At 39.0% G+C, this 27,987-nt stretch overlaps 1 protein-coding gene across 1 annotated transcript in view; it reads right to left on the reverse strand.

Annotated features, from left to right (window-relative positions):
- The window catches only part of GALM (galactose mutarotase), a 141,311-nt gene that overhangs the window by 88,142 nt on the left and 25,182 nt on the right, over nt 1-27,987 (reverse strand). The window contains exons 4-5 of the mRNA XM_053711930.1: nt 24,306-24,512; nt 20,973-21,054 (exon numbers count right to left, since the gene is read on the reverse strand). Coding sequence (XP_053567905.1) covers nt 20,973-21,054; nt 24,306-24,512 — 289 coding nt within the window. The remainder of the gene's footprint in view (nt 1-20,972; nt 21,055-24,305; nt 24,513-27,987) is intronic.

Consider the following 27,987-nt stretch of genomic DNA (forward strand, 5'->3'; position numbering starts at 1 on the left):
CTCAAAGTTCCATCCTTCAAGATGGAAACTATAAGCTCCATTCTTCCTTTAGTACAAGAGGGTCAGTTCATGACAACCATAGACCTAAAGGATGTGTATCTTCATGTTCCTATTCACAGGGACCATCACAGATTCCTGAGATTTGCCTTTCTGGACAAACATTTCCAGTTTGTGGCCCTTCCATTTGGTCTAGCTACGGCTCCCAGAATTTTTTCAAAGGTTCTGGGTGCTCTTTTGGCAGTGATCCGTTCTCGTGGAATTGCTGTGGCACCCTACCTGGACGACATATTGGTTCAAGCGCCATCTTTTCAACTAGCAAAATCTCACACAGAGATATTGTTGTCTTTTCTTTGTTCCCACAGATGGAATGTGGATCTGGAAAAAAGCTCCCTTTCCCTTGCTTTAAGAGTAGTGTTCTTAGGGGCCATAATAGATTCTCTATTGATGAAGATTTTTCTGACAGAGGTCAGGAAAAACAACATTTCCTCTTACCTCTCTTCAGGCTTCTGCTCATCCTTCAGTGGCTCAATGCATGGAGGTAATCGGTCTGATGGTGGCTTCCATGGACATCATTCCTTTTGCTAGATTCCATTTGAGAGCTCTCCAGTTGTGCATGCTTTTTCCAAAGAATGTTTGTTACACAATTTGGATGTTGTGCATACTCTTAAATTCTACTTATAGGCGACTAAGGATTTTCGCCAGTCCTCTGCCCTCTTTGTCTGTTTCTCTGGGAAACGTAAAAGTCAGAATGCTACTGCTACTACTCTTTCTTTTTGGTTACGAAGTATAATTCATTTGGCTTATGAGACTGCTGGACAGCAGCCTCCTGAGAGAATTACGGCTCATTCCACAAGAGCGGTTTCCTCTTCTTGGGCTTTCAAAAATGAAGCTTTTGTGGAACAAATTTGCAAGGATGCAACTTGGTCTTCTCTACATACTTTTTTCAAAATTTTACAAATTTGATACTTTTGCCTCGGCTGAGGCTTCTTTTGGGAGAAAGGTTCTTCAAGCGATGGTGCCTTCTGTTTAGGACTGCCTGTCTTGTCCCTCCCTATTTATCTGTGTCCTCTAGCTTGGGTATTGGTTCCCAAAAGTAATTACTCAAGCCGTGGACTCACCATATCTTAGGAAAGAAAAAAAAAATGTATGCTTACCTGATACATTTCTTTCTTTCTGGATATGGAGAGTCCACAGTCCCACCCTTTATTTTAAGACAGTTGTTCTTTTGACTATAACCTCAGACACCTCTACACCTTGTGTTACTACTTTTTTCCGCTCCCATTTCCCTTTGGTCGAATGACTGGGGGTTGTGGATAAGGGAGTGATACTTAGTAGTTTAACTGTGGTGCTCTTTGCCTCCTCCTGCTTGCCAGGAGTGATATTCCCAACAGTAATTACTCAAGCCATGGACTCACCATATCCGGAAATAAATACATTTATCAGGTAAGCATACATTTAGTTTTTTTATTTACCAGCAATAAAAATAAATAGTTTTTTTCTCCCTTTATAGATGTAGAAGTGGTATCAAGTCCTCTTTATTCCTAAAGGATAAATAACTTAGTGTGAAGTCAGACAGCTGTGGAATATCCAAAAAGAAAGAATGAAATCTCAAAATTGTTCCATAAGCAACACACACAGTTTCACTCTCCCTGTTCACACATTTCCTAAACCCAACATATGATCCAGAAGTTCATGCATCCTTATTTGGTTTATAAATATTATTTTAGCTTATTTGATGATTGTGTGAATGGCATACTAATCCTGATATATACTTATGTTTGTTTTATTAGTAATCACTTTTTTGTTTCAGTATTGTTTTGCTGACTGTATATCTTATAAAAGGGACACTCAAGTCAAAATTAAACTTTCATTATTCAGATAGAGCATGCAATTTTAAACAACTGTCCAATTTACTTCCATTAAAAAAGTGAAGTTTTTTTATATTTACACTTTGAGTCACCAGCTCCTACTGAACATGTGCAAGAATAAATGTATATTCGTTTGTGATTGGCTGATGGCTGCCACATGGTACATGTATGCATTTGTGATTGGCTGATGGCTGTCACATGGTACAGGGGGAGTGGAAATAGACATAACTTTTAAAATTGTCATAAAAAAATCTATTAATTTGAAGTTCAGACTAAGTGCTATTGCATTGTCTTGTTCTCTTGCATTTGTTGATTATGCAAATCTACTGTGTTGACTGGTCCTTTAAGTGCATTTCTATGATGATTATATTTGCCTATTTTTTACATTATACAATAAACGTTTACTGGGTTTTGATGTATGCAGTTTTAAAGACTGCTTATTACACAAGAGCTTGGTATATCCAGAGTGATATGTGAGTTTACTCTAAACTTCTAAAGGAACAGATACCTATATACATTATTTTTTGTTGGATCATTACAGAAGAATGGCATAGTGGCTCAAGGTCATAGTGAACGTGTACCCGGTTGAAAACAATGTAATGGCCATTCTGCGGATAGAATAGTGAAGTTTGTAGGTAAAGGGTTTTGGAAGATTGTTTTTTTTAGATTAAGAAGTCTCACTACTATTGGAAATGTGGATAAAATAGCATACTGATTAGAGTGTGTAACTATAAGACTATCAACCCTGCACTACTGTAGAAGTACCACTTGGGACATGCAGAAAACTATTGACCCAGAACTAAAACTGATTTTGATCCAATCAGCAGAGCACAACTCCTGATTCTCTTTGCAGGGGGAATCAGGGGCTGATAGTTTTAAAATTACATGAACAAGAGCATGCAATTTTTCATCTATTATGGCCCTTTAACCCCTTAGTGCAAGTGCTTAGATCATAATGAAATTCCATTGTAAATACTTGCTGGAAAAATTAAATCATGCAATCATCAATGCGATCACGAGATTTCAAGGCCAGGACCGGAGCATGGGGGACCGCCTACGATGTTAGGCCCCTCAGTTAATTTTCCATTATCTTATAGTAGGAGGCCGCAGGATGACATATAAGTTAGGTAGTTCCATGCCGTCCTAATGGGATTAAAGCCCAGCGCTGTTAGGAAGGCATGGATTGTCCTATCGGCGCTTAGGGGTTAATATTTTTCATCTCTAAATAACAAGAAATCTAAACCTGTTGTGACTTCTGTTCTATTTCTGTTCTAACACCAAAAGAGAACACACAGTTATCATTCAGATCCTTAAAACATGAAATCGCACGCAATTGTGTGTCAGTAATAAGGCCACAAACATACAGTTAAGAGGAAACAATGGAAATCAAAACCACAGGGCTTAGCTCTCTGCAAAGAATGAGGCAGCTGCAGAAAATGATCACATTTACAGAGATGTACAGAATTCACAACACAGACACCTGAATCAGTGAAGGTCTTAATGGAAGGAAGCTCTGCTTGATTTTGCCATCAGTTTTTATGAAAAGTGCATGTTAAAAACTGTTGGGTAAACTGATAGAGACTATTCCTAAAGGGACATGAAACCCAAAAGTTTCCGATAGCACATACAATTATAAGAAAGTTTCAAATGTACTAATGTAGTTATTGTCAAATTTACTTTTTTCTCAAGGTATTCTTTGTTGAGGAGCATACCTAGCTAGGTAGGTATTGTGCACATGCCTGGACAACTGTATGGCAGCAGTTTTGTAAAAATGCTTTTGACAACTAGATGGCAGCAGTTTTGTAAAAATGCTTTTGAACACTAGATGGCAGCAGTGTTTGCACAATATAAAATATTTGTTAAAAGCATTCTCGCAATACTGCTGCCATAAAATGCTCCAGACAAGTGCACGCTCCTGGGCCTACCTACCTGCTTTTCAACAAAAGATGCCAAGAAAACAAAGTAAATTTGATAACAAAAGTAAACTGGAATGTTATTGTTGCGCTTTTTTTTTAATGTACATCTGAATAGTGTCACTTAAATGGATATGAAACCCAAAAAAATATTTTGTGATTCAGACAGAGCATACAGTTTTAAAAAAAAAATTCCAATTTACTTTTATTATCAAACTAGGCGATAAGCCTTCCCAGAGGGCAGTCTATCTTTAAAAAATACAAACCCTCAAGCTAAAGTTACAAAAATTAAAAAAAAGAAAAATTACAGAAAAAAATAAACCTAAACTAATACCCCTATAAAAATAAAAAATCCCCCCAAAATAAAAACACCCCATAATCTAATACTAAACTACCAATAGCCCTTAAAATGGCCTTTTGTAAGGCATTGCCCTAAGTTAAACAGCTCTTTTACCTCTCAACAATAATAAGTCCCCCCTAACAGTAAACCCCCCACTCACCAAACCCCCCAAAATAAAATAAAAAACCTAACACTATAAATAAACTACCCATTGCCCATTAAGGGGCATTTGTATGGGCATTCAGCTCTTTTTCAAGTCCAAAAAAACCCTAATCTAAAAATCTCTACTGGGCTCCACAGCTTCATGGTGTTTGCACCATGTAGAAAATGACTACTTAGCAGGTCTAAACTCTCATATAGGACAGAGCTTGCAGGTGGAATTTTGTCAGTGTTATCCCACAGCAGATATGACTGCTCCACTTCCAGCTTCAGTGGGTACTGCATTTTGTAGCTCCCACAGGTGCCAGAGGCCCACAAAAGGGTTATGTCTCAACTCGGGTACCGCAAAAGGGTCAGCTCACTCCTGACCCAAGCTGTCCAAGCGGGTCTCTTGCTCTAGAGCGCATCTCTTATCTCGACGCATAGAACAAAGCAGCTCTTTCATCATGGCATTTCTTGCTCAGGATAGGCCTCATTAAAAGGTGCGAAAGCACTCTACAATTCTCGTAGAAATTCTTGCTGATATTGCCATCTAGCAAGGAGGCTAGTTCATGCAAAAATAGTTTTACATTCTCCTCCATGTCAACATCAATATACTGATCACAGATCTTGTGAGGTACACAGATCTTGTGAGGTAAATTCTGGCAGTCTTCATAAACTGCTTACCCAGAACGTGATAATCGTATGATTCTGCATTCCTGAACACCGGGTTAACAAACACAACACAAGGCAGCTTAAAGGGACATAATACCCAAATGTTGAAGCACTTGAAAGTAATGCAGCATAGCTGTAAAAAGCTGACTAGAAAATATCACCTGAGCATCTCTATGTTAAAAAGGAAGATGTTTTACCTCAAATTTCCTAAGTCTTCACACTGTAAAGAGACTTTAAGCAGCCAGTCAGGATGCTCGTCCCAGGACTTGCAAGGGAGTGTGCAGGCACAATCATGTTATTTTTCTATTCAGTTTAAGTACGTTCTGTGAAATCTCATGAGATTTCACTGAAGACCCATGAGATCACAGCAAAAGGCAAAGCATTACCTCAACACTGTTGATGCTTATTGGCTATTGTTTTTTTTTGTTTTTTGTTTTTCAACTTGCAGCTGGACAGCAGCTGAAGTTAGCGCTGCGGAATCTGTTGGCACTCTACAAATAACTGATAATAAGTATAACTGTTTACACAGCACTTACTCTTGTGAGGTGAAGACATTTTGAGTTCAAATATCTTCCTTTTTTACAGAGAGATATTCAGGTGACATTTTCTGTCATCTTTTACAGTTATGCTGCATCACTTTTAAGTGATTTAGCATATGATTATTATGTCCCTTTAAGCTTCTCAGCGCTCCACAAAGAAGTCAGCTATATTACTGTAGGGCCTTGATGTTAAAGTAGATTAAAGCTATTTGGTGGATTACAGCATCTTGTAGTGGGACCACAGATATCAGTGTCCTATTATGGCGCCACCAGGAAGCACGCCCCGCTTTTCTTTTTTTTTAATCCACTTATTAATCCACTCTACCAGGCACATTTAATTGTGACATGTTTTCCTCCTTGTGATATATCACAGTACTCCTATATCTAGCACATCTCTGTGCCACTTTTTCAGTGATAAACTTTGAGCTCTCTCATCTCTAGTCCTCAAATGTAACTAATCGGCCAGATTATAAGGATTTCCCTACATGAGTACAGGTGAGTCCATCCCAGTAAGTGAGTAGCTGACCAGCCAGGCAGGGAAATACAATTTGGCCTGTTAGGTGTGGTTTGGTTTAGAACCAAAAAACACATATTTCTGTGATACAATGAACATTTACCTGTAATGCATTAAGACAAAAATAAATTATCAAAGGGTGTGTGCTCAAGTACCTCTTACCAAAGCTCCAGGTACCTCCATGAATTATTACATCATTCTGTTAATTAGTATCGTTTTGTGTCCAGTTTAATAGATTAAATAAATAAATATAACATTCGTATTTATTATAAATGTATTTTAGCCAAGACACAGGTCATTTAAAATGGTCTTATATTGGAAAAAAAGATGCTCTGGTGCAGTGGTGACCTCTTAGACTTGGAACTCATTAGCTATAGTTAAACTATAATATGGCATATACACTTTGGTCTAGTCAAAAGAAACAATATTAAGAAATTGTCATGGTTTTGTTAAAATAACAATTCTGAAAACTTATGTATTAGCTAATTGTGAGTAGGCTCCTGAGCATACTGCAATATGCCCTTACTGAACAGATTTTCAACAAAGGATACCAAGAAACTGAGGTAAATTTGATAACAGAAGTGGATTTTTTTTCTCTTAACCCCTTAACGACCGAGGACGTGCAGGGTACGTCCTCAGAAAAAACATAATTTATGCTTACCTGATAAATTCCTTTCTTCTGTAGTGTGATCAGTCCACGGGTCATCATTACTTCTGGGATATTACTCCTCCCCAACAGGAAGTGCAAGAGGATTCACCCAGCAGAGCTGCATATAGCTCCTCCCCTCTACGTCACTCCCAGTCATTCGACCAAGGACCAACGAGAAAGGAAAAGCCAAGGGTGAAGTGGTGACTGGAGTATAAATTAAAAAATATTTACCTGCCTTAAAAACAGGGCGGGCCGTGGACTGATCACACTACAGAAGAAAGGAATTTATCAGGTAAGCATAAATTATGTTTTCTTCTGTTATGTGTGATCAGTCCACGGGTCATCATTACTTCTGGGATACCAATACCAAAGCAAAAGTACACGGATGACGGGAGGGATAGGCAGGCTCTTTATACAGAAGGAACCACTGCCTGAAGAACCTTTCTCCCAAAAATAGCCTCCGATGAAGCAAAAGTGTCAAATTTGTAAAATTTGGAAAAAGTATGAAGCGAAGACCAAGTTGCAGCCTTGCAAATCTGTTCAACAGAGGCCTCATTCTTGAAGGCCCAAGTGGAAGCCACAGCTCTAGTAGAATGAGCTGTAATTCTTTCAGGAGGCTGCTGTCCAGCAGTCTCATAAGCTAAACGAATTATGCTACGAAGCCAAAAAGAAAGAGAGGTAGCGGAAGCTTTTTGACCTCTCCTCTGCCCAGAGTAAATGACAAACAGAGAAGACGTTTGTCGAAATTCCTTAGTTGCCTGTAAGTAAAATTTTAGAGCACGGACTACATCCAGGTTGTGCAGTAGACGTTCCTTCTTTGAAGAAGGATTTGGGCATAAAGAAGGAACAACAATCTCTTGATTGATATTCCTGTTAGTAACTACCTTAGGTAAGAACCCAGGTTTAGTACGCAGGACTACCTTATCCGAATGAAAAATCAAATAAGGAGAATCACAATGTAAGGCTGATAATTCAGAGACTCTTCGAGCCGAGGAAATAGCCATTAAAAATAGAACTTTCCAAGATAACAACTTTATATCAATGGAATGAAGGGGTTCAAACGGAACGCCCTGTAAAACATTAAGAACAAGGTTTAAACTCCATGGTGGAGCAACAGTTTTAAACACAGGCTTAATCCTGGCCAAAGCCTGACAAAAAGCCTGGACGTCAGGAACTTCTGACAGACGTTTGTGTAACAGAATGGACAGAGCTGAGATCTGTCCCTTTAATGAACTAGCAGATAAACCCTTTTCTAAACCTTCTTGAAGAAAAGACAATATCCTAGGAATCCTAACCTTACTCCAAGAGTAACCTTTGGATTCACACCAATATAGGTATTTACGCCATATCTTATGGTAAATCTTTCTGGTAACAGGTTTCCTAGCCTGTATTAAGGTATCAATAACTGACTCAGAAAACCCACGTCTTGATAAAATCAAGCGTTCAATTTCCAAGCAGTCAGCTTCAGAGAAGTTAGATTTTGATGTTTGAAGGGACCCTGTATCAGAAGGTCCTGTTTCAGAGGTAGAGACCAAGGTGGAAAGGATGACAAGTCCACCAGGTCTGCATACCAAGTCCTGCGTGGCCACGCAGGTGCTATTAGAATCACTGATGCTCTCTCTTGTTTGATTCTGGCAATCAATCGAGGAAGTAACGGGAAGGGTGGAAACACGTAAGCCATCCTGAAGTCCCAAGGTGCTGTCAGAGCATCTATCAGGACTGCTCCTGGATCCCTGGATCTGGACCCGTAACGAGGAAGCTTGGCGTTCTGTCGAGACGCCATGAGATCTATCTCTGGTTTGCCCCAACGTCGAAGTATTTGGGCAAAGACCTCCGGATGAAGTTCCCACTCCCCCGGATGAAAAGTCTGACGACTTAAGAAATCCGCCTCCCAGTTCTCCACTCCCGGGATGTGGATTGCTGACAGGTGGTAAGAGTGAGACTCTGCCCAGCGAATTATCTTTGATACTTCCATCATAGCTAGGGAGCTTCTTATCCCTCCCTGATGGTTGATGTAAGCTACAGTCGTGATGTTGTCCGACTGAAACCTGATGAACCCCCGAGTTGTCAACTGGGGCCAAGCCAGGAGGGCATTGAGAACTGCTCTCAATTCCAGAATGTTTATTGGCAGGAGACTCTCCTCCTGACTCCATTGTCCCTGAGCCTTCAGAGAATTCCAGACGGCACCCCAACCTAGAAGGCTGGCGTCTGTTGTTACAATTGTCCAGTCTGGTCTGCTGAATGGCATCCCCCTGGACAGATGTGGCCGAGAAAGCCACCATAGAAGAGAATTTCTGGTCTCTTGATCCAGATTCAGAGAAGGGGATAAGTCTGAGTAATCCCCATTCCACTGACTTAGCATGCACAGTTGCAGTGGTCTGAGGTGTAAGCGTGCAAAGGGTGCTATGTCCATTGCCGCTACCATTAAGCCGATTACCTCCATGCATTGAGCCACTGACGGGTGTTGAATGGAATGAAGGGTGCGGCAAGCACTTTGAAGTCTTGTTAGCCTGTCCTCTGTCAGGTAAATCTTCATTTCTACAGAATCTATAAGAGTCCCCAGGAAGGGAACTCTTGTGAGTGGAACGAGTGAACTTTTCTTTTCGTTCACCTTCCATCCATGTGACCTTAGAAATGCCAGCACTAACTCTATATGAGACTTGGCAGTTTGAAAGCTTGAAGCTTGTATCAGAATGTCGTCTAGGTATGGAGCTACCGAGATTCCCCGCGGTCTTAGTACCGCCAGAAGAGCACCCAGAACCTTTGTGAAGATTCTTGGAGCTGTAGCCAATCCGAATGGAAGAGCCACAAACTGGTAATGCCTGTCTAGGAAGGCAAACCTTAGGTACCGATAATGATCTTTGTGAATCGGTATGTGAAGGTAAGCATCTTTTAAATCTACAGTGGTCATGTACTGACCCTCTTGGATCATAGGTAAAATTGTCCGAATAGTCTCCATCTTGAACGATGGAACTCTTAGGAATTTGTTTAGGATCTTTAAGTCCAGGATTGGTCTGAAAGTTCCCTCTTTTTTGGGAACCACAAACAGATTTGAGTAAAACCCCTGTCCCTGTTCCGATCGTGGAACTGGATGGATTACTCCCATTAACAAGAGCTCTTGTACGCAGCGTAGAAACGCCTCTTTCTTTGTCTGGATTGTTGACAATCTTGACAGATGAAATCTCTCTCTTGGAGGAGAGTATTTGAAGTCCAGAAGGTATCCCTGAGATATTATCTCTAGCGCCCAGGGATCCTGAACATCTCTTGCCCAAGCCTGGGCGAAGAGAGAAAGTCTGCCCCCCACTAGATCCGATCCCGGATCGGGGGCCCTCAATTCATGCTGTTTTAGGGGCAGCAGCAGGTTTCCTAGTCTGCTTGCCCTTGTTCCAGGACTGGTTAGGTTTCCAGCCTTGTCTGTAGCGAGCAACAGCTCCTTCCTGTTTTGGTGCAGAGGAAGTTGATGCTGCTCCTGCTTTGAAATTACGAAAGGAACGAAAATTAGACTGTCTAGTCTTGGCTTTGGCTTTGTCCTGAGGCAGGGCATGGCCTTTACCTCCTGTAATGTCAGCGATAATCTCTTTCAACCCGGGCCCGAATAAGGTCTGCCCTTTGAAAGGTATATTAAGCAATTTAGACTTAGAAGTAACATCAGCTGACCAGGATTTTAGCCACAGCGCCCTGCGTGCCTGAATGGCGAATCCTGAATTCTTCGCCGTAAGTTTAGTAAGATGTACTACGGCCTCCGAAATGAATGAATTAGCTAGTTTAAGGACTCTAAGCCTGTCCGTAATGTCGTCCAGACTAGCTGAACCAATGTTCTCTTCCAGAGACTCAATCCAGAATGCCGCTGCAGCCGTGATCGGCGCAATGCATGCAAGGGGTTGCAATATAAAACCTTGTTGAACAAACATTTTCTTAAGGTAACCCTCTAATTTTTTATCCATTGGATCTGAAAAAGCACAGCTATCCTCCACCGGGATAGTGGTACGCTTAGCTAAGGTAGAAACTGCTCCCTCCACCTTAGGGACCGTTTGCCATAAGTCCCTTGTGGTGGCGTCTATTGGAAACATTTTTCTAAATATCGGAGGGGGTGAGAACGGCACACCGGGTCTATCCCACTCCTTAGTAACAATTTCAGTAAGTCTCTTAGGTATAGGAAAAACCTCAGTACTCGTCGGTACCGCAAAATATTTATCCAACCTACACATTTTCTCTGGTATTGCAACTGTGTTACAATCATTCAGAGCCGCTAACACCTCCCCTAGTAATACACGGAGGTTTTCCAGTTTAAATTTAAAATTTGAAATATCTGAATCCAGTCTGTTTGGATCAGAACCGTCACCCACAGAATGAAGCTCTCCGTCCTCATGTTCTGCCACCTGTGACGCAGTGTCTGACATGGCCCTAATATTATCAGCGCACTCTGTTCTCACCCCAGAGTGATCACGCTTACCTCTTAGCTCTGGTAATTTAGCCAAAACCTCAGTCATAACAGTAGCCATATCCTGTAATGTGATTTGTAATGGCCGCCCAGATGTACTCGGCGCTACAATATCACGCACCTCCCTCTGAGCGGGAGATGTAGGTACTGACACGTGAGGCGAGTTAGTCGGCATAACTCTCCCCTCGTTGTTTGGTGAAATTTGTTCAATTTGTACAGATTGACTTTTATTTAAAGTAGCATCAATACAGTTAGTACATAAATTTCTATTGGGCTCCACTTTGGCATTGCAACAAATGACACAGGTATCATCCTCTGAATCAGACATGTTTAACACACTAGCAAATAAACTTGTAACTTGGAAATACAATTCAATTAGAATAATATTAAAACGTACTGTGCCTTTAAGAAGCACAGAAGATCTATGACAGTTGAAAATTAATAAATTGAAACAGTTATAGCCTCAATCCTTGTAAATAACACAACTTTAGCAAAGGTTTAATCCCATTAGCAAAGATAACAAATTCTGAAAGCAGGAAACAAATTACAGAATAAACGTTTTTTATCTCAGTCAAACTATAATTCTCACAGCTCTGCTGAGAGAAATTACCTCCCTCAAAATAAGTTTTGAAGACCCCTGAGCTCTGTAGAGATGAACCGGATCATGCAGGGAATACAATGAGTTGCTGACTGAAATATTTGATGTGTAGAAAAAGCGCCAAAAAACGGCCCCTCCCCCTCACACACAGCAGTGAGGGAGAACAGAAACTGTCAGAAAACAGATTAAGCAACTGCCAAGTGGAAAAATAGTGCCCAAACATTTATTCACTCAGTACCTCAGTAAATGAAAACGATTTTACATTCCAGCAAAAACGTTAAACATAATCTCTAGTTATTAAACAGCTTTATGTATTTCTTACAGTGTAATTCTAGTGAAGTACCATTCCCCAGAATACTGAAGTGTAAAGTATACATACATGACATTATATCGGTATGGCAGGATTTTCTCATCAATTCCATTGTCAGAAAATAAAAACTGCTACATACCTCTATGCAGATTCATCTGCCCGCTGTCCCCTGATCTGAAGTTTACCTCTCCTCAGATGGCCGAGAAACAGCAATATGATCTTAACTACTCCGGCTAAAATCATAACAAAAACTCTGGTAGATTCTTCTTCAAACTCTGCCAGAGAGATAATAACACACTCCGGTGCTATTTTAAAATAACAAACTTTTGATTGAAGATATAAAACTAAGTATAATCACCATAGTCCTCTCACACATCCTATCTAGTCGTTGGGTGCAAGAGAATGACTGGGAGTGACGTAGAGGGGAGGAGCTATATGCAGCTCTGCTGGGTGAATCCTCTTGCACTTCCTGTTGGGGAGGAGTAATATCCCAGAAGTAATGATGACCCGTGGACTGATCACACTTAACAGAAGAAAAGGCAGTTAATGCCTGAGAACGTACCCTGCACGTCCTCGGTGTGGAAAGCAGCTGGAAGCGATCCTGCTCGCTTCCAGCTGCTTTCCGGTTATTGCAGTGATGCCTCGATATGGAGGCATCCTGCAATAACCTTAAATGGCCATCCGGTGCAGAGAGAGCCACTCTGTGGCCCTCTCTGCACCGGACATCGGTGGCCGGTAACGTTGGTGGGTGGGAGCTGACTTGGGAGGCAGGTGGGCGGCCATCGATGGGCCGGGTAATGTAGAGGGGGGCGGGATCGGGGGCGGGGGCGATGGGGGCGCGCACAGGCGCGCGCGCGTGCACGTCGGGCGGCGGGCGGGCGCGTGCACGGGGCGGGAGCGGGTGGGAACCGCTACACTACAGAAAAGACTGTTCTAAAAGTTTGTGTAAAGCTTTTTATTTTTTTTAAAAAAAACAGTCAAAGGTATCTAGGAGGGGGTGGGGGTTTGTTCTTTGGTGGGTAGGGGAGCTACACTACAGAAAATGGGGAAAAAATAAAAAAAGCAACTGTTTTTTTTATAAACTGGGTACTGGCAGACAGCTGCCAGTACCCAAGATGGCGGCCATTAAGGCAGAGGGGGAGGGTTAGACAGCTGTTTGGTGGGGGATCAGCCAGGTTGGGGGCTAAGGGGGGCTCCTACACAGCAGCATATGTAAATATGCTTAAAAAAAAAAAAAAAAAGCCTAAATATATATTTTATTTTAGTACTGGCAGAGTTGCTGCCAGTACTTAAGATGGCGGGGACAATTGTGGGGTGGGGGAGGGAAGGGAGCTGTTTGGGAGGGATCAGGGGGTCTGATGTGTCAGGTGGGAGGCTGATCTCTACACTAAAGCTAAAATTAACCCTGCAAGCTCCCTACAAACTTCCTAATTAACCCCTTCACTGCTAGCTATAATACACGTGTGATGCGCAGCGGCATTTAGCGGCCTTCTAAGTACCAAAAAGCAACGCCAAAGCCATATATGTCTGCTATTTCTGAACAAAGGGGATCCCAGAGAAGCATTTACAACAATTTGTGCCATAATTGCACAAGCTGTTTGTAAATGATTTCAGTGAGAAACCTAAAATTGTGAAAAATTTAACTTTTTTTTTAATTTGATCGCAATTGGCGGTGAAATGGTGGCATGAAATATACCAAAATGGGCCTAGATCATTACTTGGGGTTGTCTACTACACTACACTAAAGCTAAAATTACCCCAAAAAGCTCCCTACATGCTCCCTAATTAACCCCTTTACTGCTGGGCATAATACACGTGTGGTGCACAGTGGCATTTAGCATCCTTCTAATTACCAAAAAGCAACACCAAAGCCATATATGTCTGCTATTTCTGAACAAAGGGGATCCCAAAGAAAAATTTACAATCATTTATGCCATAATTGCACAAGCTGTTTGTAAATAATTTCAGTGAGAAACCAAAAGTTTGTGAAAAAATTTGTGAAAAAGTGAACGATTTTTTGTATTTGATCGCATTTGGCGGTGAAATGGTGGCATGAAATATACCAAAATTGGCCTAGATCAATACTTTGGGATGTTTACTAAAAAAAAATATATACATGTCAATAGATATTCAGGGATTCCTGAAAGATATTAGTGTTCTAATGTAACTAGCGCTAATCTTGAAAAAAAAATGGTTTGGAAATAGCAAAGTGCTACTTGTATTTATGGCCCTATAACTTACAAAAAAAGCAAAGAACATGTAAACATTGGGTATTTCTAAACTCAGGACAAAATTTAGAAACTATTTAGCATGGGTGTTTTTTGGTGGTTGCAGATGTATAACAGATTTTGGGGGTCAAAGTTAGAAAAAGTGTGTTTTTTTCCATTTTGTTCTCATATTTTATAAAAATTTTTAAAGTAAATTATAAGATATGATGAAAATAATGGTATCTTTGGAAAGTCCATTTAATGGCGAGAAAAACGGTATATAATATATGTGGGTACAGTAAATGAGTAAGAGGAAAATTACAGCTAAACACAAACACCGCAAAAATGTAAAAATAGCCTTGGTCCCAAATGGACAGAAAATGGAAAAGTGCTGTGGTCATTAAGGGGTTAAAGTGACAGTAAACACCAGAATTTTTGTTGTTTAAAAAGGTAGATCATCCCTTTATTACCCATTCCCCAGTTTTGCATAACCAACAGTTATAATAATATACTTTTCTTTCATGTAATTGGCAAGAGTCCATGAGCTAGTGACGTATGGGATATACATTCCTACCAGGAGGGGCAAAGTTTCCCAAACCTCAAAATGCCTATAAATACACCCCTCACCACACCCACAATTCAGTTTTACAAACTTTGCCTCCCATGGAGGTGGTGAAGTAAGTTTGTGCTAGATTTCTACGTTGATATGCGCTTCGCAGCAGGCTGAAGCCCGGTTTTCCTCTCAGAGTGCAGTGAATGTCAGAGGGATGTGAAGAGAGTATTGCCTATTTGAATACCATGGTCTTCCTCTAGGGGATCTATTTCATAGGTTCTCTGTTATCGGTCGTACAGATTTCTTCTCCTACCTCCCTTTTCAGATCGACGATATACTCTTATATAACATTACCTCTACTGATTCTCGTTTCAGTACTGGTTTGGCTATCTACTATATGTAGATGAGTGTCTTAGGGTAAGTAAGTCTTATTTCTATTTATGACACTCTAAGCTATGGTTGGGCACTTTATATGTAAAGTTCTAAATATATGTGTTAAACTTATATTTGCCATGATTAAGGATAATCAGTATTCCTTCTTTCAGACTTTGTTTCATTTTTTTGCGAAAATGCATATGAATTATATTTTTTCTTACCTTCAATTTTCAATTGACTTTTTTTCTAAATTGCGGGCTGTTAGGCTCGCGGGTGCAGAAAATGCTTTAATTTATTGCATTATTTTTGGCGCAAGACTTTTTTGGCGCAAAAATGTCATCATTTCAGGCGTCATAGTTGACGCCGGAAGTTTTCACGTGGTTGCGTCATTTTTTACGTATGTGTGTTGCGGACGTTTTTTGGCGCCAAAAAATATGGGTGTCATTCTTGGCGCCAAAAATGTGGGCGTTTTACTTGGCGCCAAAAATGTGGGCGTCATACTTGGCGCCCGTTTTTTCACATTATTTCCGTCTCACTTTTTAGTTGCTTCTGGTTTCTAGAGGCTTGTTTTGTTTTGCATTTTTTCCCATTCCTGAAACTGTCATTTAAGGAATTTGCTAATTTTGCTTTATATGTTGTTTTTTCTATTACATATTGCAAGCTGTCACTACCTGACCCTGGATCAGAAGCTATTTCTGAAAAGACGCTGCCTGATGTCGGTTCTACCAAAGCTAAGTGCATTTGTTGTAAACTTTTGGTAACTGTTCCTCCGGCTGTAGTTTGTGTTAGTTGTCATGATAAACTATCAAACGCTGATAATATTTCCATTAGTAATAATCCATTACCTGTATTTGTTCCTTCAACATCTAATATTCAGGATGTTCCTGTTAATGTAAGAGAATTTGTTTCTAATTCTATTCGGAAGGCTCTGTCTGTTATTCCTCCTTCTAGTAAACGTAAGAGGTCTTTTAAAACTTCTCATATTTCAGATGAATTTTTAAATGACCGCCATCATTCTGACTTATCTATTTCTGATGAGGATCTATCTGGTTCAGAAGATTCTGCCTCAGATATTGACACTGATAAATCTTCATATTTGTTTAAGATGGAGTTTATTCGTTCTTTACTTAAAGAAGTGTTGATTTCATTAGATATGGAGGAGTCTAGTCCTCTTGATATTAAAACTAATAAGCGTTTAAATTCAGTTTTTAAACCTCATGTAGTTATTCCAGAAGTTTTTCCAGTTCCTGATGCTATTTCAGAAGTAATTTCTAGGGAATGGAATAGTCTGGGTACTTCATTTACTCCTTCTCCAAGGTTTAAGAAATTGTACCCTTTGCCATCTGATAGATTAGAGTTTTGGGAAAAAATCCCCAAAGTTGATGAATCCTTTCTAAGGAAGGCTTATTTATGTTCAGGTAATCTTCTTAGACCTGCTTTTTCTTTGGCTGATGTTGCTGCAGCTTCCACCTTCTGGTTGGAGGCCTTAGCGCAACAAGTGTCAGACCATAATGCTTATAGCATTGTTAAACTTCTTCAACATGCTAATAACTTTGTTTGTGATGCCATTTTTTATATCATTAGAATTGATGTCAGGTATATGTCTTTAGCTATTTTAGCTAGAAGAGCTTTATGGCTTAAGTCTTGGAATGCAGATATGACTTCTAAGTCAACGTTGCTTTCTCTTTCTTTCCAAGGTAATAAATTATTTGGTTCTCAGTTGGATTCAATAATTTCAACTGTTACTGGGGGTAAGGGAGCCTTTTTGCCTCAGGACAAAAAATCTAAAGATAAATATAGGGCTGCTAATCGTTTTCGTTCCTTTCATCAAAATAAGGAACAAAAACCTGACCCTTCCCCTAAAGGAACAGTTTCCGTTTGGAAACCTTCTCCAGTCTGGAATAAATCCAAGCCTTTTAGAAAGTCAAAGCCAGCTCCCAAATCCGCATGACGGTGCGGCCCTCATTCCAGCACAGCTGGTAGGGGGCAGGTTACGATTTTTCAAAGATGTTTGGATCAATTCGATTCAGAGTCTTTGGATTCAGAACATTGTTTCACAAGGGTATAGAATAGGTTTCTAGGTAAGACCGCCTGTGAGAAGATTTTTTCTCTCACGCATTCCAGTAAACTTAGTAAAGGCTCAGGCGTTTCTGAAATGTGTTTCAGACCTAGAGTCGGCTGGGTTAATTGTGCCAGTTCCAGTTCTGGAACGGGGTCTGGGGTTTTACTCAAATCTGTTCATTGTACCAAAGAAGGAGAATTCCTTCTGGATCTAAAAATATTGAATCATTATGTAAGGATACCAACATTCAAAATGGTGACTATAAGGACTATTCTGCCTTTTGTTCAGCAAGGGCATTATATGTCTACAATAGACTTACAGGATGCATATCTTCATCCATCCAGATCACTATCAGTTTCTGAGATTCTCTTTTCTAGACAAGCATTACCAGTTTGTTGCTCTTCCATTTGGCCTAGCAACAGCTCCAAGGATCTTTTCAAAGGTTCTCCGTGCCCTTCTCTCTGTAATCAGAGAACAGGGTATTGCGGTATTTCCTTATTTGGACGATATCTTGGTACTTGCTCAGTCTTTACATTCTGCAGAATCTCATACGAATCAACTTGTGTTGTTTCTTCAAAGACATGGTTGGAGGATCAATTTACCAAAGAGTTCTTTGATTCCTCAGACAAGGGTAACCTTTTTGAGTTTCCAAATAGATTCAGTGTCCATGACTTTGTCTCTAACAGAAAAGAGACGTCTGAAATTGGTTTCAGCTTGTCGAAACCTTCAGTCTCAATCATTCCCTTCGGTAGCTTTGTGCATGGAAATTCTAGGTCTCATGACTGCTGCATCGGACACGATCCCTTTTGCTCGTTTTCACATGAGACCTCTCCAGCTTTGTATGCTGAACCAATGGTGCAGGGATTATACAAGGATATCACAATTAATATCCTTAAATCCCAATGTTCATTCTTCTCTGACTTGGTGGTTGGATCACCATCGTTTAATTCAAGGGGCCTCTTTTGTTCGTCCAACCTGGACTGTGATCTCAACAGATGCGAGTCTTTCAGGTTGGGGAGCTGTATGTGGATCTCTGGCAGCGCAGGGGGTTTGGGAATCTCAGGAGGCGAGATTACCAATCAACATTTTGGAACTCTGTGCGATTTTCAGAGCTCTTCAGTTCTGGCCTCTTCTGAAGAGAGAATCATTTATTTGTTTTCAGACAGACAATGTCAAAACCGTGGCATATGTCAATCATCAAGGTGGGACTCACAGTCCTCAGGCTATGAAAGAAGTATCTCGGATACTTGTATGGGCGGAATCCAGCTCCTGTCTAATTTCTGCGGTTCACATCCCAGGTATAGACAATTGGGAAGCGGATTATCTCAGTCGCCAGACGTTACATCCAGGCGAATGGTCTCTTCACCCAGAGGTATTTCTTCAGATTGTTCAAATCTGGGGACTTCCAGAAATAGATCTGATGGCCTCTCATCTAAACAAAAAACTTCCCAGGTATCTGTCCAGATCCAGGGATCCTCAGGCGGAAGCGGTGGATGCGTTGTCACTTCCTTGGAATTATCAACCTGCTTATATCTTTCCGCCTCTAGTTCTTCTTCCAAAAGTGATTTCCAAAATCCTAATGGAGCGTTCGTTTGTACTGCTGGTGGCTCCAGCATGGCCACACAGGTTTTTGTATGCGGATCTCGTTCGGATGGCCAGTTGCCAACCTTGGACACTTCCGTTAAGGCCAGACCTTCTATCTCAAGGCCCATTTTTCCATCAGGATCTCAAATCATTAAATTTGAAGGTATGGAGATTGAACGCTTAATACTTAGTCATAGAGGTTTCTCTGACTCAGTGATTAATACTAGGTTTGTCTGCAAGTTCCTTGAAAGGACAAATCTCTGCTCTTTCTGTTCTTTTTCACAGAAAATTTGCTAATCATCCTGATATTCATTGTTTTGCACAGGCTTTGGTTTGTATCAAGCCTGTCATTAAATCAATCTCTCCTCCTTGGAGTCTTAATTTGGTGCTGAGGGCTTTACAGGCTCCTCCGTTTGAACCTATGCATTCTCTGGATATTAAATTACTTTCCTGGAAAGTTTTGTTCCTTTTGGCCATCTCTTCTGCTAGAAGAGTTTCTGAGTTATCTGTTCTTTCTTGTGAATCTCCTTTTCTGATTTTTCATCAGGATAAGGCAGTGTTGCGGACTTCATTTAATTTTTTACCTAAAGTTGTGAATTCTAACAACATTAGTAGAGAAATTGTTGTCCCTTCATTGTGTCCTAATCCTAAGAATTCTCTGGAGAGATCTTTACATTCTTTGGATGTAGTAAGAGCTTTGAAATATTATGTTGAAGCTACTAAAGATTTCAGAAAGACTTCTAGTCTATTTGTTATCTTTTCTGGTTCTAGGAAAGGTCAGAAGGCTTCTGCCATTTCTTTGGCGTCTTGGTTAAAGTCTTTGATTCATCATGCTTATGTGGAGTCGGGTAAATCCCCGCCTCAAAGGATTACGGCTCTTTCTACTAGGTCAGTTTCTATTTCCTGGGCTTTTAGGAATGAAGCTTCTGTTGATCAGATTTGCAAAGCAGCAACTTGGTCTTCTTTGCATACTTTTACTATATTCTACCATTTTGATGTTTTTTCTTCTTCTGAAGCAGTTTTTGGTAGAAAAGTACTTCAGGCAGCTTTTTCAGTTTGATTCTTCTGCTTATAATTTCAGTTTTTTTCATTATAAGATTAAAACTTTTTGATTTGGGTTGTGGATTATTTATTCCGCGGAATTGGCTGTCTTTATTTTATCCCTCCCTCTCTAGTGACTTTTGCGTGGAAGTTCCACATCATGGGTATCTGCTATCCCATACGTCACTAGCTCATGGACTCTTGCCAATTACATGAAAGAAAACATAATTTATGTAAGAACTTACCTGATAAATTCATTTCTTTCATATTGGCAAGAGTCCATGAGGCCCACCCTTTTTGTGGTGGTTATGATTTTTTTGTATAAAGCACAATTATTCCAATTCCTTGTTAAATGCTTTCGCTCCTTTCTTATCACCCCACTTCTTGGCTATTCGTTAAACTGAATTGTGGGTGTGGTGAGGGGTGTATTTATAGGCATTTTGAGGTTTGGGAAACTTTGCCCCTCCTGGTAGGAATGTATATCCCATACGTCACTAGCTCATCGACTCTTGCCAATATGAAAGAAATGAATTTATCAGGTAAGTTCTTACATAAATTATGTTTTTACCTCTGTGATTACCTTGTATCTAAGCCTCTGCAAACTGCCGCCTTGTTTCAGTTCTTTTGACAGACATGCAGTTTAGCCAATCAGTGCTGACTCCTAGGAGCTTCTCGTGCCTGAGTTCAATGTTATCTATATGAAACACATGAACTAACGCCCTCAAGTGGTGAAAAACTGTCAAAATGTGTTCAGATTAGAGGTGGCCTTCAATGTCTAAGAAATTAGCATATGGACCTCCTAGGTTTAGCTTTCAACTAAGAATACCAAGAGAAAAAAAGCAAAATTGGTAATAGAAGTAAATTGGAAAGTTGTTTAAAATGGCATGCCCTATTTAAATCATTAAAGTGTTTTGTTTTTTTACTTAACTGTCCCTTTAAATCGTGAGAGTAAATTCTGACTTCCATGTTCCTTTATCGTAGGTTTTGATAAGGCCTCAAAAATGCATAATTTACTTTCATGCATTTTATGGTACCATAGATATATACATGTTTTACATCACTTAGACTTATCTACTATCCCACATATGTGATACAACTCTAAATACCACCCACTGCGATAAAAAAAAAAAAAAAAAACTTTATTTATATGGTTATAGTCACTTACCTGTGGGTATCATGGTTTCATCAACAGGTAGGTAATTTTCAGCCATAATGGAAACTTCATGGTCATATATATTGTTGGAACCCTTAACAAAATAAATTAGTTGAATTTTATGTGTGCTGTACTTAGTTAAACATAAAATATATTAACTCTTTATACAGTAGTGGCTTTATTTTTATATGGGGCAAACCAAAGTATAATTTGGTCTTCCAAAAAGAATATTTTACATGAAGTAGCAGACTTTATAAACCGACATGATTGTATTTAATTAAGATATCCTCAGCTTTATTACTACAGTACTTGCAGAGAAATACTTAATCCTTTCACTGCTAAGCTTTTTTTTACACCTCAGTGCTTAGCCAATTTTTAGCTTTTTTTTGCTACTTACATTTAAACCCTATTGTAGGTCAAATTTTAGTGAGTGACCCGCACAAATTGCATATTGGGGGTTTTTCAGCAGGCACAGCAGAGTCACAATATACCATTATTATATTTATATTTCATGGCATGTGAGATATTTTTGTTAAGATTTTAGTAATTAATATTGAAAATGGCCAGGTGACTACTGTTATTGTGATCAGCTTACTAAATTGTACCAAGGGTTGCCACATGTGAACTAGGGGCCCATACAGGCTTTTGGGGGGTTATAATATAAACTAGAGAAGCCCCTTTTTGCAGTACACAAAGAAAAGCATTTTTTTCCAGAGAGGGTCTACTATAATATAAACTTCATTATGGGTCTCTAGACATAAAAGATTTTTTTATTGAGCTTATAAATTCCTATTCCCCAGCAAAACCCCATATATTATGCTTTGTATTTTTTTAAAGATCTGGATGCTTGTGGCTTTCCAAGACCATTTCAAAGAGCAGGCAATTCTCTTTCAAATGAGGGGTCTTAGAGGTCTGTGGCAAGTAAGGGAGCTGAGATTGAAATGTTTGAACAGCCAACCCCCATCCAGCTCCCTTAACTGCCTGTCACATTGTGGTCGGTCTCCTCTGGTGTCACCACGCATGTTTGTGGTTACATCACTGACACTCCCATGTAGCTCTGGGAGTGCCGCCCACTATACTACCAACGATCAGGCCTGCAGTGCGGGGAGAATTAACGATCTGATGCTGTGGTCAGCGATTCCACTTAAAAGGACATGAAACCCAAAAATGTCCGTTCATGATTTAGGTAGAACATACAATTTTAAACAACTTTCCAATTTACTTCTATTATTTAAGTTGCTTCCTTCTCTTGTTATCCTTTGCTGAAAAAATGTATCTAGGTAAGCTCAGGATCAACAAATGATGCCAAGAGAATGAAGCAAATTTGATAATAGAAGTAAATTGGAAAGTTGTGTAAAATTGTATGTTCTACCTAAATCATGAAAGAAAAATTTTGGGTTTCATGTCCCTTTGACGACGAGATCGGGTCGTCGTGCACTTACAGGCAGCAATTTGCATAACAACCCGTTCTCGTCACAAATTTGCATAAAAAGGAGCAATATTTTTCCTCACAAAGTTGTTTAAATTGAAACTAGGGACAGGTTGTTCACTAGGTGATAAAGACAATTCCCACAGTTCTATTGGTGGACAGTAACAAGTAAGAACCAAAATGTGTTTCAGCGCAGAAATAACTAAATGAAAAAAAAATACCCTATTTTAGATGAAACAATAACAAACCTTGTTATGTGCTTAGCTAGGAACAAATCTCAAAAACTCAAACACCAAATGAGAGTAAATACTTTAGGATATTTAACATACGATTATTACCCTAGTAGTTAATTTTTTTTGCCGCTATCATAAAATTTAAAGAAACCTAAAAGTGCAATTTTATTATTTAAAAGATAAAGTCTAAAAGTTTCAAATATTTAAAAAATAATACATTGTGGATAAAAATATTCCATTCCTGTCATCTATGTTTAGTAGCATACAAGGCATGACCAATGATATTCAGTATATTATTTCACATTCTTCTACTGACTTGATTAATTTATTGCTATCTTTCACGTGCACAAGTTATTATTGCTATACTTTATTTATGAAGCGCCAACATATTCTGCAGCGCTGTCCATGGGTACAATTTGTTTAAATAAAACAATGATGAAAACCTTGTAAGAGACAAGACAAAACTTGACAAACACATACAGAAGGAAGGGCCCTATTTCCGTGGGAACTTACAATCTAGGTAAGTGGAATTAATTTATTATTGAATAGGTTGTAGGCTTCTCTGAACAAAAAAGTCTTCAAGGAGCAGTTAAAAGAAGAAAGATTAGGGCAAAGCCTGACAGGACAAGGGAGAGTGTTCCAGAGGGTAGGTGCTGTATGACAGAAGTCCTGCAGTCTAGCATGGGAAGAGGTGATAGTCGAAGATGCAAGGAGCAGATCATTATTGGATCTTAGTGGGCAGGCACAATTTAATCTTGTACATGAAATAACCCTAGCTACACTGCAAAAAAAACTGAAATCATCACTATACAGTTTAAATATTAAAAGGTTGAATGATCTATACAAGTTTTCATGTCTTACAGCAATGTAGTTAATAATTACAGGTGGCCCTCGTTTTACAACGGTTCAATTTACACCGTTTCAGAATAACAACCTTTTTTTCCCGTCATGTGACTGCTATTGAAAAGCATTGAGAAGCAGTGCATGTATTAAAATAGCCAGTAGGTGGAGCTGCCCGCTTGTGTTGCAGCAAAGCCAAGCAAGCTTAAATTAATCAGTTTAACCAGACCTGAGCTATCGAGCAGATTTCAAAGGAACAAGATCTTCCTGTCTATAACTCAGTCTAGATTGGAATACATAGAAAGAACTGTTTGCAGAAAAATGCAAGTGAAGTGTGTTGTGTAATTATTTTATTAGGTTTATAATGCTGTTTAGCAAATGTTTTTGTTCATTTAACTTAGTTTAATTATATATTCTGTGTTGTGTGATTATTTTATTAGGTTTATAATGCTGTCTAGCATTTAAAGTCTTCATTTCAAAGCTTTTAAAATAATGTATTAGGTGTCACTTATGACAATTTTGAGAGGGGCCTGGAACCTATCTCCCTCACTTCCTATTGACTTACATTATAAACTGGGTTTCAATTTACAACGGTTTCAATTTACAACCATTCCTTCTGGAACCTAACCCTGGCATAAACTGAGGGCTACCTGTATATGAATCACCAAGATGTTGTATAAATAGAATTTATCCATAGAGAAATTCCACACACTTTATTAAATCTGGAATGGGCTTCTTTATGGAAAAGACTTCCATGAAATGTGAGAAAACAATCAAACTTGATGAACCAGTGTCTGAACTTAAATGAAAATGTGTCACAAAAGACTGCAGTGAGGTCCTTACCTGGCCTGCCAAATTGAAGTATGAGTGGTTTGTCAGATTTATGGGTGTGGTCTTGCTGCTTTGTGCCCTATAATTGATGGTTAGCTTTTTGTCAACAACTGTATATGTAACCCAAACTTTTAATTCACCAGGGTATCCTTCCTCGCCATCTGCACTGGTATATGAGAACTGGACTCCATTTTGGATCAGCTCAGGTGTCCAGATAACCTGCAAAATAATGTTATCAAATATTGTACCAATGACTATCATGTGGCCACTCATTTTCTCTTTTTTTCTGTGCCATCCTATAAAAAAAATATCAAAGGGTTTAAGAAATACTTATTATAAACAAACTTTTTTCATATGCAGTTCACTACTACTAAATGCATTATTACTTAATAAATAAAATACAATATTAAAAACCATACATTCAAAGAGGTATTAATATAAAAACTGATATTTTGTTCCCCTATTGTGAGGGGGTGTGTGTTCGGCTACTTCAGAGAGCCTTTCACAAGACAATCTTATTCAATATCTCTGTACAGCGTGTCACGCCCCAGCGTGTCACGGTGTACACTAAACTGCTGCAATATAGTTCAGTAGACGTGCACACTTTTGAGCTTACATTCCTGCTTTTCAACAAAAGATACCAGGAGAACAAAGACAATTTGATAATAAAAGTAAAATTAGGAAGTTGTTTAAAACTGCATACTCTATTAGAAAAAAACAACTAAACAGTATTCCAGAGTAGTTATAAACTGGCTCAGTTATATTCAAATGTACAGTATGTTGCTGCTTATATGCATCACCCAACTAAAAACATTGCCACCATTACACAATTGGCAAAGAGAATGATGTTCCCTATGGATATTTCCAGGGCATTTTGTGATCATATGAATCCTATCTCAGGGTTTATTATATCATTTCTGGCTGGCTATGTTCCCCTGGCTGACTTAGAGAGACATATGACCAAGACCTGGATACTGTGGCCAATTTTAATCTTGCATTTACTTTTGTAGTTAAAACTGTTATGGACCTCATGAGACCACAACAGTATTGTGGCAGTTTTTTTGTGGTTTCAGAAGCTATAAGGATATATTTGTATAAGGAATAGAAAAATATAAGTATACATAAGAAACTTAGCTGCTTCCCTTTTTCAATTCAGTGTCATTCTACCTTCCTTCTTGAGAGACAAATACTTATTATTCATGAACATATTGAAAATTGAGTTCTAGATAATTTTCACACAAGATTATTCTGTTTCTCAATCAATAGATGGCAGTCCATACTCATCATACCATAAAACAATTAGATATGTAAGCAATAGCCAGGGGTAATTGAAAATCCACTACTATGGTAAAGCAAATAGCAAAAAAATGTTTCAATCCGTGGCAAAATTGCTTCTAGTAAAAGTTATCACTGTCTTAGTGTTAACATTTTTCTCTGCATGTGAAACATAGCTAAATATTCCCAGTGCACCCGCATTTTAAATAATGCAGCTGCTCATAACACCAGTGGGGCTTGTATCATGTTAGCAATTAATAAACTGGGTAATTACCAGATGGTACAAGCACCTTAGGCTCTCTGAGTGAGTGCTGTGTTTAAAATGCTGGTGCATACTTAAATACACTTTTGAACAGCTATAGCTTTTATTAGAAGCATATTTGCTAATATGAGTATATTACAAAAATGCTTCTATTCAAAACTGAAATGCATTCATGTGGACTCCAATTTAGACTAGAATGCCCCTTTAAGTTCAGCTTCTTTAACCTTAAAATTGGCTGCTCTGTCCTATGGTCATATTCTGACCCTAGGTATCATATCCTTTCTAGTCAGAATCTGTACTAGCTACTCCTATATATGGTTGCGTCATATGCTCCCGCTGCCGCATTCTTGTCCTTTCATTCAGTAATCGGTCTCATGACTTTATATCTATACTTACACAATAAAAGTAAAATTGCTTGTTTGTCAAAAGGGAGATTATCACCAGATACAGTGTGAAGTGTCCCTTTAATAAGTCAATAACTCAGCAATATCTGTCTTTTTTACCTTAAAAGGGACAGTCTACTCCAGAAGTCTCATGGTTTATTTAAAAAGATAGATAATTCCTTTATTACCCATTCCCTAGTTTTGCATAACCAACATTTTGTACCTCTGATTACCTTGTATCTAAGCCTCTGCAGTCTGCCCCCTTATCCTCAGTTGTTTTGACAGACTTGCATTTTAGCCAATCAGTGCTGACTTTTAAATAACTCAACAGGAGTCAGCACAATGTTATCTATATGTCACACATGAACTAGCACTATCTTACTGTCAAAATGCACTGAGATAAGAGGCGGTTATTAACAGTTTAGACATCAGTTTGAGCCTACCTAGGTTTAGTTTTCAAAAATGAAAACCAAGAGAACAAAGCAAATGTGATTATAAGTAAATTGGAAAGTTGTTTAAACTTTCATGTGTAAGTCAGTGCAATTTTTATTTTGACTAGACTTCCCTTTTAAGATTGGGTAAACACATAAGATCTTTAAGATACAGAGTTTTTTCAGACTTTCCTCAGGTGTCCCGCAGATATACACAAAAGCAAAATAAACACAACTAACATAAAAATAAAACATGGCATTTTATTAATTGACTTGTCAAAACGTGCCAAATAAAGGTGCAACTAACCTTACTGGGCCCCAGGTAAAAAGCTGAGTCGGGGGCCAACTTTTCAACTGTGACTTCCTTTCTGTATCAGCTGGCAGCCACATGACTGTGAGACCTGCTTTGCGGGGAGGAGTGGTGACACACAGAGTCCCCAGGCAAGCAGAAGCCATTACTTATTGCAGGGCCAAATGCTCTTGATTTGCATTTTAGCCAATCAGTGCTGGTTCTTGTATAACCGTTATAAGCACTGGAGTAAGCACAATGTTATCTAGTAAACACATGAACTAGCACTGCTTGGTTGTTGTGCAAAATTTAAAAAAGCTAATAAAGAAGCACTGAGATAAGTGGCGGCCTGCAGGCGCATAGAAACAGACAAAGTTATAGGTTATAAAGTATATTAAAGGGATACTAAACCCAAATTTTGTCTTTCATGATTCAGGTACAGCATGCAATTTTAAGCAACTTTCTAATTCACTCCTATGATCAATTTTTCCTTGTTCACATGCTTCCTTGATTTTAAAAAGCTAGACTGTGAGCTTAAGAGCCGTCCCATTTTTGGTTCAGAACCTTGGTAGCGCTTGCTAATTGGTGGCTAAATGTAGCAAACCAATCAGCAAGTGCTAACCAGGTGCTGAAGCAAAAATGGGCCGGCTCCTAACCTTACATTACAGCTATTTCAAATAAAGACAACAAGAGAACAAATAAAATGTGTTAATAGGAGCAAATGAGAGAGTTGCTTAAAATTGCATGCTCTATCTGAATCATAAAAGAAAAAATTTGGGTTTAGTATCCCTTTAATATAACAATGTTGGCTATGCAAAGCTGGGAAATGGGTAGTGAAGGTGTTATATATCTTTTTAACCCCTTCGCTACTGGGAATTTCAGAGAAAAAACATGCCCAAAATACCAGAGAATATTAGCACTTTTGCTATAACTCCATTTAAACAGAAATAGGAGTCTTGTTTTTTGTTTTTTTACCTATTAAAACATTTTTTTTAAAGTAGACAACCGAAAGTATTGATCTAGGCCCATTTTAGTATATTTCATGCCACCATTT

This window comes from Bombina bombina, chromosome 4, assembly GCF_027579735.1.
Source record: "Bombina bombina isolate aBomBom1 chromosome 4, aBomBom1.pri, whole genome shotgun sequence".
Lineage (NCBI taxonomy): Eukaryota > Metazoa > Chordata > Amphibia > Anura > Bombinatoridae > Bombina > Bombina bombina.